The following is a 13,138-nucleotide window of genomic DNA, read 5'->3' on the forward strand; positions in this document are numbered from 1 at the left end:
CTGGGATAAAGATGGAGGAGAATCTGCAGAGCGTAAGAGTGCGCAGTAGAATTCAGGGCCATCCCTAATCCTCCAACCAGTCTTCCTCCTCCTCCTCCTCCTCCTCCTCCCCCTCCTCCTCCTCCTCCCCCCCCCTCCCCCCCCTCCTCCTCCCTCCTCCCCCTCCTCCTCCTCCCTCCTACTGTTGGCACTTCTTTTTTCCTCTTCCACCTCTCCTATCCAAGTCTCTCCATCGCTCTCCTCGTCTCTCACAGGAGCAGCTAGGCTGGGGGCTCCCTCTCCCTCCCTCCATTTTCTGTCAAATCATGTGCTTTTGTGTGTTGCACAGGTTGCTAAGGCTGAGAACCTAGAGAGAGAGAGGGAGAGAGAGGATTAGTCTATATGAATAACAGTGGAAGTTGAATTGAAACAAATTGAAAAGAGAGAGATTCTGAGAGGCAGAGACAGAGAAAGAGAGAGAGAGAAAGAGAGAGCGAGAGTTGCAGCAGTGCAGTGCGCAGCCAAGCGGCACTAATCCAGAGGAGGAAGACCCCTTCCAGCCAGATGAGCATCCCTGCCTTCTGTTTTTTTCCTCTCTCACTCTCTCGCTCTCCTCCCTCCCTCCCTCCCCTGCTCACGCTCTCCCTGCTCTGCGATCGGCGCTCTATCCATAATTCATCAGTAAGCTCCTGCTCCAGCCGCAGCAGAGGCAGCCCTGCTCCACGGATCTCTTAGCTCAGAACCAGTACGGGTGCTCTCTCGGTGGGCAGAAACCACCCTGCGAACAAGCCGCCCCACCGGGCCCCCTCAGCTGCAGAATGGAGAGAGTGTGTGAGCGCGTGCATGTGTGCCTGTGCCGCTGCAGCCACTGGGTTGCCAGACAAAACCGGATCGGTCCATTCGCCCGCAGCCTCCATCGCTGATCCGCCTCAGAGGGGAGAACGAGAGGAGAGAAGAAGGGATTGTTTTGTCTTCTTACTGGGGCACAAGAGGAATCCCGATCGTCTGCCTCTCTCTCTCTCTCCGTCTGGCCGCCGCGTTTTTCCTTTGATTTCCGTCCGTTTTCTCTCTTTCTGGAGGACCAGAGTGCTTCTGTCGGGTGGGCTTACGCATAGCTCCAAAATGCCTGAGGCGAACTACCTTCTCTCGGTGTCCTGGGGTTATATCAAGGTGTGTATCTGAGTGTGTGTTAGAGGAGCTTATTGGGGTCTGGGGTCAAGCAGACCCCCTTGCATGTTTGTGGTAAATGGACGAATGCTTTTCCGAAATAAGTCGGCGTAGCGTTGTGTCTATGGCACAGCAATGGCGCAGGGGTATTCTCCAATAGCTGTTGCATTGTGATGCTTGTATTTATTTATTTGTTTTTGTTGTTTTGGTGTGTTGTTGCAAGAAATGGAAATATTCTGTATTTGATTCAGATTCAGTATGATTCAGAAAGAATCAGAAAGAAGAGAATTCTGCAGTTTACAAACATATGGCATTACATGATGCGCAGTAAATATTGCTGACCCCCTTTAACTGCGTATGTCCAGATATGGTAGCTGGCTTTGCTAATACAACCTATATAATGTGTTGGAATCATTTATATGAAAAAAGCTCATACAATTGTATGCTGACACAAAAACAATGAACTACTTCTTAATAAAATGAGGGCAACAGACAGACTGTTGCAGCTGATATGACTGGTGGGGATCCCCTGCTGATGTCTGCTGAATGCTTCAGATGTGGGCTTTGCTGCATTAGGTCTAATGTGTTTGTCTTCATGTGTTTCTCCGCAGTTCAAAAGAATGCTGAACCGGGAGCTGACGCACCTGTCCGAGATGAGCCGTTCTGGCAACCAGGTGTCTGAGTTCATCTCCAACACCTTCCTAGGTAACCACTGCTTGCTGTTACTATATAGACATACATACACACACACACACATGTGTGCAAACACAGCTAGACAACCCCGCTCTAGATCACTCCACATGCTTGCACATGATGCGGATGTTCATCTTGTGAAACACCCACTCATCCAGGATCATCCATCCTATGCAGACAAATATGTACACGTATGAAGGTAAATGTTATATGGAAACACATACACATAGATACAGATCATCTTTAAAGACACCTGACTACCTTTTACATATTTTACATACTGAAACTCAGACTCCGGTAAGCGTTCTCTGATCTTTTGCGTTTTTGGTCTAGCGCTGGGCTCAAGCTACAGCAAAACAAGTGGGCTCCATTTTGTCTGTCTTCTCGGTGTCAATCTGCACTGTAGCCCAGGTTTGGGAACTGCGCTGGAGGAGCTCAGCTCTTAAGTTTTGAGTCGATAAAATGGCGACGAGAACATCAGGCGGTGTGCACATTGGGTGCCAGGTGACAGGGCTTGGCGGTTGGTTGGTGGGCGTTCAGCTGCCTCTGTACAGCCCTGTGAGGTGCCACCATCAGGGAGAGAGGGAACGCCAGGCTGGTGGAGAACAATAGCAGACTCAGGGCTGGAAATGGAGGGACATGGATGGAGGGAGGCTAGATAGAGAGATGTGTAGGCAGGTGGTGGAGTGAGATGAAGAAAGGATAAAGCAAGAGTGATGGCTAAAGAAACAAACAGACTGACTAACACACAAGTCATGTGTGGAAAGCCATGCCATGGATTGTTCTGGAGACCACAGATGTGAAGGAATGAGGGCTGGTCTTGTTTGCGGTGGTTTCAGGGAGGGGAGAAATCCCCGCTGCATAGCTTAGAAGATGGCGATGGAGGCTGCTGCTGATTCTGGGGGGTGGGGGGATCCTACTGCAGAGCCATGGAGCGATGGAACCCCCTCATCCCAGCAGCTGTTATGACTCATCCCCCATCCTGTCAGTTTTCATCCTGACTAAGAAAAAGTCTTCCCCCCCCAACACTTCCACCCCCATACGTTTCTCTCATGCTTGATCATGCAGATGCGGGAACATTCACAAACACATGCAGTTCTTTACTCACTCAGTACATTTGCCCACTGAGACACATGAAAACATCCCCAACATCCAACCAACACAACACAACCCAACCCGCACACAAAAAACGCACAAACAAACAAGAAATGCATAGAGTACTTTCACACATACGTACACACATGGGCACACCCACACAGCACGTTAGAGGAAAAGCTTTTAATGAGCATGATGCAGGAACAGGCAGCAGTGGCAGCCATGGAGGAACCTGCCCTAATGATCAGCTATAGACCATTACAGCCTGTGCCTGGTCATTAGGGGTCAAGCCTTTAGACTCGCTCTGCGCTTTGTTAAGCTTCCCTCCAGGCGTGGATGGGAGTGTGTTTGCTTGTGTGCATCTGCGTGTGTGTGTGTTTAAGAGTGTGTGTGCATCTGGCAGATGGACTCAGCCTGTGCTCCTCCCCTGTGCTCACGTGTGTTGCCCACACTGTCCCTCTGGTTTGGTCACCCAGCCGAGCTGAGAGCCAGAGCCACAGTTAATGAGATCACATTTGACCAGAGCGAAGCCCCCCTCCAGTGCCAGAGCCTCTCGCCCCAACACACTCCTACACACCAAACTGTGTGTGTGTGTGTGTGTGTGTGTGTGTGTGTGTGTGTGTGTGTGTGTGTGTGTGTGCTCCCAGTGCATTGCTACCTCCTCCAAACTGTCGTAGCAGCTGGATTTCCCCTCAGCCCATATGGAGAGCACTTTAGGTGGCTTCATTATTTATGAGAGAAAAGTGCTGGTGTGGGGGAGACATGTGATGTGGGGAGAGAGCGGAAAAAAGAGGGGTGATGAAAAGGAAGAAGGGAAGCGAGAGAGCAAAAAACAGAGAGAGAGATAGAGAGAGAGAGAGAGAGAGATGGGGCTGCTGCCCCCACAAGCGCAGTGAATCATCCGCAGTGCTGTCTCTCACCACACATGCCATGGGAACTCACACATGAATGCTCGCATCATGCCTCCACCGCTACACCGGCGAAGGAAAAAAACCAGGAGAGACCAGAAGGAAAAAGAGGGAGAGAGAGACATAGAGAGAGAGAAAGAGAGAGAGGGGGGGGGGGGTATTGAAACGGATGGATTCCTCCTGTTTTATCTGGATTTGTGAGGGAGGCGTTGGGGAGCTCCACTGTGCTCTGACAAAGACATGGGCTCTGCCTCGGCTCACGGTGTTGTGTTTCCCCTGATTAGTTGGACAGAGTGGCAGTCAGAGACAGACAAACAGACAAGAGAGAAAGAGAGACGTAGCGATTACTCTCCTTATCACATCACTGGCGATAATGGCATGATGAGCCAGTCTTCTGAATAATGAAGAACTGAAAGCACAAGATAATGACCATAATGAATGAACTCGCCACCCCACGCCACCCCACTCCACTCCACCACACCTAATCACCTACCATTCCCATCTCCAGGTTGGGGATGTGACATTACTCCGCATTTTATCACTCACAATCCATTAGAGTCTGGGGAGGCTGAGCGAGAGCGAGCGCGGGTGCGGAGAGGCAGAGAGAGGGGGGGTCGTTATCTGCGCTGGTGCGCTGGTAATTGAATAAGGATGGCTGTGCTGTGGCAGTCAGCGGAACTGGGAGCCAGGCTCCTGCGCACGATACCGCCGGCCCTCGGGGCAAGAGGATATGAGACGAGCGGAAGATTAGAAACGCAATTCCATCCACCCTTAAACTGGAGCAGCAGAGACACTGAGTCGCGCTCCGCAGAATGGAAAGGCCCCCTCTAAGACGGCAATGTAGGTGTCCAGTGCTCTCCGAGGAATGACCTTTTCAAGAGTGTGTGTGGGGGGGCAGAGGGGAAGAAGAGAGGGGGCAGGAAGTTGGGAAGGAGAGCAAGGTATCCATTCGCATGGAGGTGGAGCGAAATCAAACTAAAATGGAGCTCAGTCCTAATTTATTCCCCACTAGCTCTCCCCCTTCTTTTGTAGTCAGTGGTGCAGGTGGGACCCCTCCACCCCCATCCTGTCCCCACCCACTACCCACCCCCCTCCCCCCAGGCACACCTGGGCCTGGTCTGCGGGCCAGCAGCTCTCTCTACTGACGTCACTAGGGGAAAGAGGAGACCTGGCCACCCGATTTCAAACAAAGGCCTTTTGTCTTGCCGGGCTGCGCGACAGCTGCACAGAGGCTGGACATCGGGAAACATGATACAGGCTCCGTTTTTCTTTTTTTTTCTCGTTCTGTCTGCTTTTTTTGTCTATCCAACATGAAAGATGTTGGCCACGGACAATAACAGCTACCTTCAGATTTCCAACAGTGTTGCGGAACAGCCAGCCTCATAGGGGTCTGTGGTGCTCATTCGCGAGACGTGGCTGTAATGAGTTGCGATACTTAGCGCCGTGCCGATATACCATGAAGCTTTCGTGGTGTAACGAAGACGCAGGGGACTGATCTCCTCTCTTTTCTCCCTCTCTCGACCCTTCTCTGACGCAGACAAGCAGAACGATGTGGAGATCCCCTCACCCACGCCGAAGGCTCGGGAGAAGAAGAAGAAGCAGCAGCTGATGACTCAGATCAGTGGTGTGAAGAAGGTGTCCCACGGACCGAGCCTCTCCAACTGCACCGTGATCGCCCGCTTTGGAGTTAAGACGGACAAGGAGGACTTGCTTGCCAAGGTACGCCACTGACTCACACCGAGAGTGCCTCAGCTGCAGGCTTCGCCTCAGCTTCGGTTTCATACCTTATTGATTTCTAAGAGGAGGTGTGCATCACCACCTCCAACTTCACTTGAACTTTACTATATAACTGTGAATGTGGGGGATGAGCAATTTGATATACAGTATTTTAACAGAATACTTGTTTTACAAGTTGGTAGAACTTTGAAAGTTGACAGTGGAGTCTGTGGGGGATATTTGATTCATAAATTAACTGTTTCTCTCTTCCTGCTCCAGGAACTTGAAGACCTAAATAAATGGGGATTGAACATCTTCACCGTGTCAGAATACTCCCACCACCGGCCTCTCACCTGCATCATGTACGCCATTTTCCAGGTGAGTTTCAGCCCTGAGATACGACACGAAAGGAATATCAAATACACAGACAGATTCCCGTATGTATCAGAGTAGAGAATTGCTCCCTTGGCTGTCTGTGACCTTTGTTAAATGGCGTCCTTTTGTGTGTGTCAGGAGAGGGATCTGCTGAAGACATTCAAGATCCCGGCGGACACATTTGTGGCCTACATGATGACGCTGGAGGACCATTACCATTCAGACGTGGCCTACCACAACAGCCTGCACGCCGCCGACGTGGCCCAGTCCACACACATCCTGCTCTCAACGCCTGCGTTAGACGTAAGGGCCAACCCTCTACTTCTCATAGATGGACACACATACACACACATGTGGCACACATACAACAGCCTGCTGTCTCTGTCCTACTGGGCTATTTGTAATACATGTAACACATAACTCTCTAACATATGAAACCCATCCTCAGGTCAATATCTAGACTTTCTCAGGGGTTAGTCTCTACATAAATACTCCCTTTCTTACATGTCCCAGTTTTCCCTATGTACTGTATGCCGCTTTTATAGAAAACTGTTTGTCTTGCCACCTAGTTCCTACAAAGCACTATCAGTAAAGAGTAAGACAGCAAACCCAGTGGCTCATTTTACACAGCTAGCACCATCCATCATATTTAACAGCAGCAGTCCCGAGTTGCCATTTTGGAGCATCAAAGTGCCTCTCTCCCTCTCTCCCAGTAAGGCCTTCCTCTCGGCCGGCGATTAATCATGCCTTAATTAGTGTTTGCGTAAAGCACTTGTGCTTGGCCAGGGGAATACTAATGGCTCCGCTGGGAGGACAACAGCCTGGGATTAGTTCTCTGCTGTCAGTGCATTTGTTTGGCGAGACAATGTTTTTTTTTTTAAAGTTAAAAGCCTCTCCTTGTTTTGTTCTTCCGCAGGCCGTCTTCACAGACCTTGAGATCCTCGCTGCCATTTTCGCTGCTGCCATCCATGATGTGGACCATCCAGGAGTGTCCAACCAGTTCCTCATCAATACAAGTGAGTCGGGATGCCCTCGCCATAACCTTCTCTTCATCGTGGCAATTCCCTCGTGTTGGTTTAATGTCCTGGCAGAATCATGGCTGTAGTGAGCTCACTTCCTTTTCTGTAATCATCTGCAGATTCTGAGCTGGCCCTCATGTACAATGATGAGTCGGTCCTGGAGAACCATCATCTGGCCGTGGGCTTTAAGCTGCTACAGGAAGACAATTGCGACATCTTCCAGAACCTCACCAAGAAGCAGAGGCAGTCCCTCAGGAAGATGGTCATCGACATGGTGAGCCTTCCTGAGCCTGAGACAGCGTCCGTTAGCCCCCTGCGGCCTCGCACCACACACAGCATTCTAGAATCAGAGAATTCCAAGGCTGCTTATTTACATTGGCCTGTGCTCTTTTTCAGGTACTGGCCACAGACATGTCCAAGCACATGAGCTTATTGGCAGACCTGAAGACCATGGTGGAGACCAAGAAAGTGACGAGTTCTGGAGTGCTGCTTCTCGACAACTACACTGACAGGATACAGGTAACCATCGCCTACTCCTCTTCATGTGTGTGTGGATGTGTTGGAGAGACCTCGACTGTCAGATAGCGTGATGTTTCTCCACTTCTGCTTACACTAATTGAACTAATTCATGTTCTGTGAAACACTGAACCAGCCTGAGATCATTAGGATCACTGCCTGCTGTGATGACCACAGTCTACCACCTCTCCCTTTTACCACCTCTCATTCCTCTCTCGCTGCATTTTCCATTTCCCACAGAGTTTGGCACTCCAAACAAGTTGAATGTGAAACCCATTCTGAGATCAAAGCTCATCTAACGACCACTTGTACCTTTTTTTTCCGCTGAATAGGTCCTGCGGAACATGGTGCACTGTGCTGACCTGAGCAACCCCACCAAGTCCCTGGAGCTGTATCGGCAGTGGACCGACCGCATCATGGACGAGTTCTTCCACCAGGGCGACCGCGAGAGGGAGCGGGGCATGGAGATCAGCCCTATGTGTGACAAGCACACGGCATCTGTGGAGAAGTCTCAGGTTAGCATACCGTAGCCTTCAGTAGCACCACTCCAATGGCAGTTGGTTATGAACAATTAGCTTTGTTAGCTTTGTGTGGACTATATTAGAGGAGCACCCTTCTACACCTTTGGTGATAATGCCATTTTATTGACACTGTGCTCTCCTGTGTGCTTGCTTAGGTGGGCTTCATTGACTACATCGTACACCCTCTGTGGGAGACGTGGGCAGACCTGGTCCACCCCGATGCACAGGACATCCTGGACACTTTGGAGGACAACAGGAACTGGTACCAGAGCATGATCCCTCAGAGCCCCTCACCCCCTTATGAGACTGACAAGGAGGGCCAGGGCGTCGGTGGTGGCACGGGGGACAAGTTTCAGTTTGAGATGACCCTGGAGGAGGAGGACTCAGAGGGGACAGAGAAGGATGAGCAGAGTCAGGGTGATGAGGATGAGGAGGAGGAGGAAGGGGAGGAGGAGGAAAGGGAGGAGCCCATGGAACCGGCCACCACGCACATTGAGATCGTCACGCATGACGCCTCACCCGTGGACACATAGGACCTGCTCTTTACCTGTCAGTCACTTAAACATGGCCGACACGGGTCTTTCACGTTTTCCTTTATCAAGAGGGAAGGAAATCTTGCATAAAGGCAATGTTTTTTGAGAAGCCCAAAAGGGGGGCGTCTATTTGAGTCCCCTTTGGTGGGGGTGAGAGTCACACCCCCTCCATGCACTTGCTTTTGGAGCCAGAGATGGACAGTTTCTGTGGGAACGACCACAGAGCTCTCAGGAAAAAAATGCTGCAGACATTTTGGACCTGATTGATTGACAGGTGACTTGGGGAAAATGAAGGATCGGGGCCAACCAAATGACGTTTGTTTTCACTCAGACAAGCGTTAGACGTGTTGACACTACTGAAAGAAAGGATGTTTTTTGTACCAAGTGACTTTTTATCAAGCGAACGGGATGTCAGGAGGTAGCAAAATGAACTACTGACAAACACGTTATTTGTAAAGACAGAAACTGTTTACTTTTTTCTGTACCATTTGTCTACAGACTTTGTGTGCCTTTTTTACTATTGTCTTTTTAAGAGTCTTTTTTATTTATTGAACACACTTTAGTAAAAATGTATGTGAAATGTTTTTGTTTTCTAAGGAAAAACAGCTTCAGAGTAGAATTGTTTTGTATTTCAGCAGAAAAAGAGAACTCTGTGTCTTCCTACGATATTAGGCAATATTAAGAATAATCCAAACATCAAACAACCGGTCAAAGTCAAAAATTTCCCATGAAACATGCACTTTCTGTCACCTTTTTGTTGTTTTGTTTGTGTTTTCATATGTGCACAATACTTGTGTTTGTGTAGAGATCTGTATAATTCAGTACCTCTGTCAGCAGACGTATTGCCTGTTCAAAATGAAGGCCCCAAACATCTGATTTGTCAGAAGTGTTGTGTAATGCACACACTGCCAAAGTATCCCCAATTGATCCAGTAGCCAGTACCATGGAAAGCCTTAATCAACAAAAACACTGGCAGAGATCAGTAGCTGGCAGGAGGCTGGGGAGGGGTAGGCCTAATCATGTAATCTGCACTTCAGCGTCAGTCAGGCCAAAGTCATTTTCACTTCAAAGTTTTCCTCCATTTTATACTCATCCTGTTAGTCTAACACAATAGACACATGCTAACCTCCCTCCCCTGAAATTTTATGATTCAAGTCCTGCTGCCCCACTCAGAATCCTCTATCATCATCCAGATGAAAGGGTTCCGAGCAAATCTTAACTGTCAGAGCAGACTTTTTGTTTGGTAACAGGCAGCTGTCTTCCCATCAAAAGGAAATTGCCTAAAAAAAGGCATAACAGCTTCTCATAACAGCTTCTGTTACTCATGCCATTATCATGTGTTGGCTTATGCTTTCCCTGGACTAGACTGACCAAGACATTGAAATGAAACTACAGATCACACTTTGCTTTAATCTAGAAATTGAAATCAAGTAAGTAACCCCATCACCTTTAATGCTAAAGAAATATTCTATTTAGTTTCATTTTACTTTTATATGTTTACTGTTAACAAAGAGAGATTAGAGTTCAATACTGGAGTTTCCTTTTTTTCCTTTTTGGACCTCATTGAGGTCTTTTATTCCCAGTGACAATAAGTCATGATTCAATCCAAATTCGATGTGGCTTTCATGCTCCATGGTACTTTAACTACCCAACTCTAATTCACTCAAACAGAAGTAAGTGAATTGTCACCGATATGTATGTATATGAGTGTGTCAGAGTGAGAGTGAGTGTGGACGTGTGTGGACGTGTACAGCACAGTGTGCATGTGTGTCTGCCTGTTTGGGTGTGTATTCGCGTAAAAGACTTAACCCAATATGAATCATCAGCCCATGTATTTTTCAACTTTGTCCGGTTTGTCAATCAAGCTCACATCGGTCCTGTTGCTGTTTATAACAGTATATTTATTATTCTAGGCTGTAAATAAGAATGATGTTTCATTGTAAATCTATTTTAATTTATATGCACTTGCATTACCGGAGAGTGGTGGTGTTACATGTGTAGTGGACTCAGAGTTTGAGTCCAATTTCTTTTTTTATTTTATTTGGTAATATATTGTTTTGTTTTATATATAAATAAATATATATATATATATATATCTATATGAATATATCGCACAATGTCTGACTGCTTCGATCAGCAGCATTTAAAGGCATTAGTTACCCAGAGGCTGGAATTGCACAATGCTGGCCAAGGTAGTGGTGTTGTGCAGAGTGGCTCGGTGTTAGGCAAAGACAGGAAGCTGAAGTGCCCAGGCTTGCTTGGCATTCCAGCATGTCCAAGAACGCATTTTGAATGCAGACTGCTGATAGAGTTTCGGTTGAAAACAGGTTGAAAATGAAAAAGGCAATCTCCTCAAATATACACGCTCCACATCAGTCAGACTGAGGGGACATATTGGCAGCATGTCACATTATTTCTAGAGCACCAATGTGAATTGATATATTACAAAAATGTGATTATCTGTAATTATTTGTGCTAATGTGAAACTATTTTTTCTGACCAAACTTGTTAGCAGTTTTGAAATTCAAATTGTCAGTATAACGTTGTTCAATCTATGTTCAATCTTTTGGTCCAAGTTGTGTCCAAACGATTAGCCCGAGTTAGCACTATCTGCATGACAGAAGGGTTTTCTATGTCTGTTAAAATCCCGCATTGTTGCAGGTGGATATTCAGTGTTTCACACAATGTATGGTATAATATTGTATATTGTGTTCAATAAAATCTGAAACTACTTTTCTATGAAGTGATTAAAAAAGAAAGCATGAATATATATATATCCCTCCTCTTTGGCTCTTTATTTCTGTGCCTTTTTGTGTCAACACCAGGGATTTGGCAGATCAGTTTTTTTGATCGCCTCCTGGTCCTGACTTATAACTCAGTCTCAGACTCACTGGTAGTCACATCATCAGTAAATCATTGCAGTTGATGACATTCTTAAAGATGGATTCTAACTATTTATTACACCCCTAAATCTCTTTTCTGTTTCTCTATAGTATTTCAAAATCCCTTCTTGGCCTTAAAATGGCTTAAACGTAAACGTAAACGTAACGTAACTTTACACCTTCGTCCTCATTTCAGGAATTGGGATCTATCGGGTCCTATCCTCTCTCCACAAACTGTATACAGCAACCATGACATATAAAATCTTACTATTATTACTAAACTAATATTATTTTTATTTTAAAAATAAAAAATAAATGACATCAACATGACATCATCTCAAACCGCCACTTTTCATCATATACAATTTGATTATCTAGTAGTAGTTTTGCAAAGCACTGTATCATGATGAGGAGCCAGGTAGATGGCCATAGTCACGCCAAGAATGCAAAAACATATCTTATCCTCCAATCAGAAAGAGTGATATAAATCCTGCACCTTTTCAATATTTTACATGCAGTTGACACTGTCTGTCCAAATTATTATATTATGGAAATTGCAGTAAATCGTTAGAGACAATTTCTCACATTGAGCACGCAAATGTGTGTGTCGTTTATTTTCGTAGGAAAAACACTGAAATCAAAAATGGCGCTATCCAGTAACAAAACAGGTGTAGGGCTCAACCAAAGATGGTTGATTACGAAGATACTTCCTGAGAGGCTATTTCCTGTCCCTGGAAATGTATGCAAATAGGGTAGCAGTAGTACACGCCTCACACGAGGGGGGGCCACTATCCCCCATTTATGCAGTGATCGGGCTCCCTTTTTAACATTAAGGTCTATGGCAGAATCCAAGAATTTCCCAGAATTTGTCAAATCCTTATTTTTCTGAGCAATGGATGCACATTTCGGACACGGTATCATGATCTCCAAACCCTCCTCCCCATTTCAGGAGAATGTTGTGACAGTATGACCCTCCAGTCGGGAGAAAACAACATTAATGAAGGTGTACACCAAGTTTATTTTGTACTCCGGCTTCTGTCTGGCGTGGAACCGAGGCGTTCAAACGTCAGTCATACGTCAGTGACATGCCCCTGTGCAGGCAGGGACTGAACCAGAGCCCGTCTCTGACTGAACTCCACTTTGCCCTCATAGACATGAACTAGGACGACCCATCTTGCAACGCATTAATTATGACGAGGTGGTCATATAGGGATTGTCAAAGTTTTTTTTTTTTTTTTCCGTCATCTACTTCCTGAATTTTTTATCAACGATACCGGGACACGAACCACGGGGCACATGAAATTTGGTGGGTGTGTAGCCCCACTAGACTTTTACTTAAAAAATCGTTTGGCGTTTGGTCACGGGGCCACTCCCCCGTACTGGCCCCAAAACCCAAAAAATGCAGTTTTTCCTAAATAACTACCTGAACCGTGGCACGAGGATGAAGAAATGTTTATGCCCACATCAACCTAGCCCATAATCACTCATTTGTGATTTGCACCCCGGTAAAAATGAAAATGCAATATCATTCTGCTTTAATCGCCCCTCTCTTCAGTTAAGATGTTCAGAACTGCACCAAATTTTATGTGTATGATTAACCTGATATTCTCTGGGGGTATACCAAGTTTCGTGTAAGTTAGAATCCATGGGGGGGTCTAAAAAAATGAAGTTATGTGTACATTTAGTGACTGTACACTCATTGGCCTGTAGATGGTGGTGCACACAATACACACG

At 46.7% G+C, this 13,138-nt stretch overlaps 1 protein-coding gene across 6 annotated transcripts in view; it reads left to right on the forward strand.

Annotated features, from left to right (window-relative positions):
• The window catches only part of pde4ba (phosphodiesterase 4B, cAMP-specific a), a 159,275-nt gene extending 147,979 nt beyond the window's left edge, over positions 1–11,296 (forward strand). For 5 of the 6 annotated variants that reach the window (XM_048251448.1, XM_048251449.1, XM_048251450.1 and 2 more), the window contains 9 exons: positions 1,758–1,851; positions 5,380–5,561; positions 5,838–5,936; positions 6,072–6,236; positions 6,850–6,949; positions 7,072–7,226; positions 7,349–7,471; positions 7,801–7,983; positions 8,145–11,296. In XM_048251448.1, the coding sequence (XP_048107405.1) occupies positions 1,758–1,851; positions 5,380–5,561; positions 5,838–5,936; positions 6,072–6,236; positions 6,850–6,949; positions 7,072–7,226; positions 7,349–7,471; positions 7,801–7,983; positions 8,145–8,522 (1,479 nt within the window). In that variant the 3' untranslated portion in view covers positions 8,523–11,296. Of the gene's footprint in view, positions 1–807; positions 1,150–1,757; positions 1,852–5,379; positions 5,562–5,837; positions 5,937–6,071; positions 6,237–6,849; positions 6,950–7,071; positions 7,227–7,348; positions 7,472–7,800; positions 7,984–8,144 lie in introns of those variants that run through there. The other variant, XM_048251452.1, reaches the window with a different exon arrangement.
• The last annotated feature ends 1,842 nt before the right edge of the window (positions 11,297–13,138 follow it).

This window comes from Alosa alosa, chromosome 9 (assembly GCF_017589495.1).
Source record: "Alosa alosa isolate M-15738 ecotype Scorff River chromosome 9, AALO_Geno_1.1, whole genome shotgun sequence".
Lineage (NCBI taxonomy): Eukaryota > Metazoa > Chordata > Actinopteri > Clupeiformes > Clupeidae > Alosa > Alosa alosa.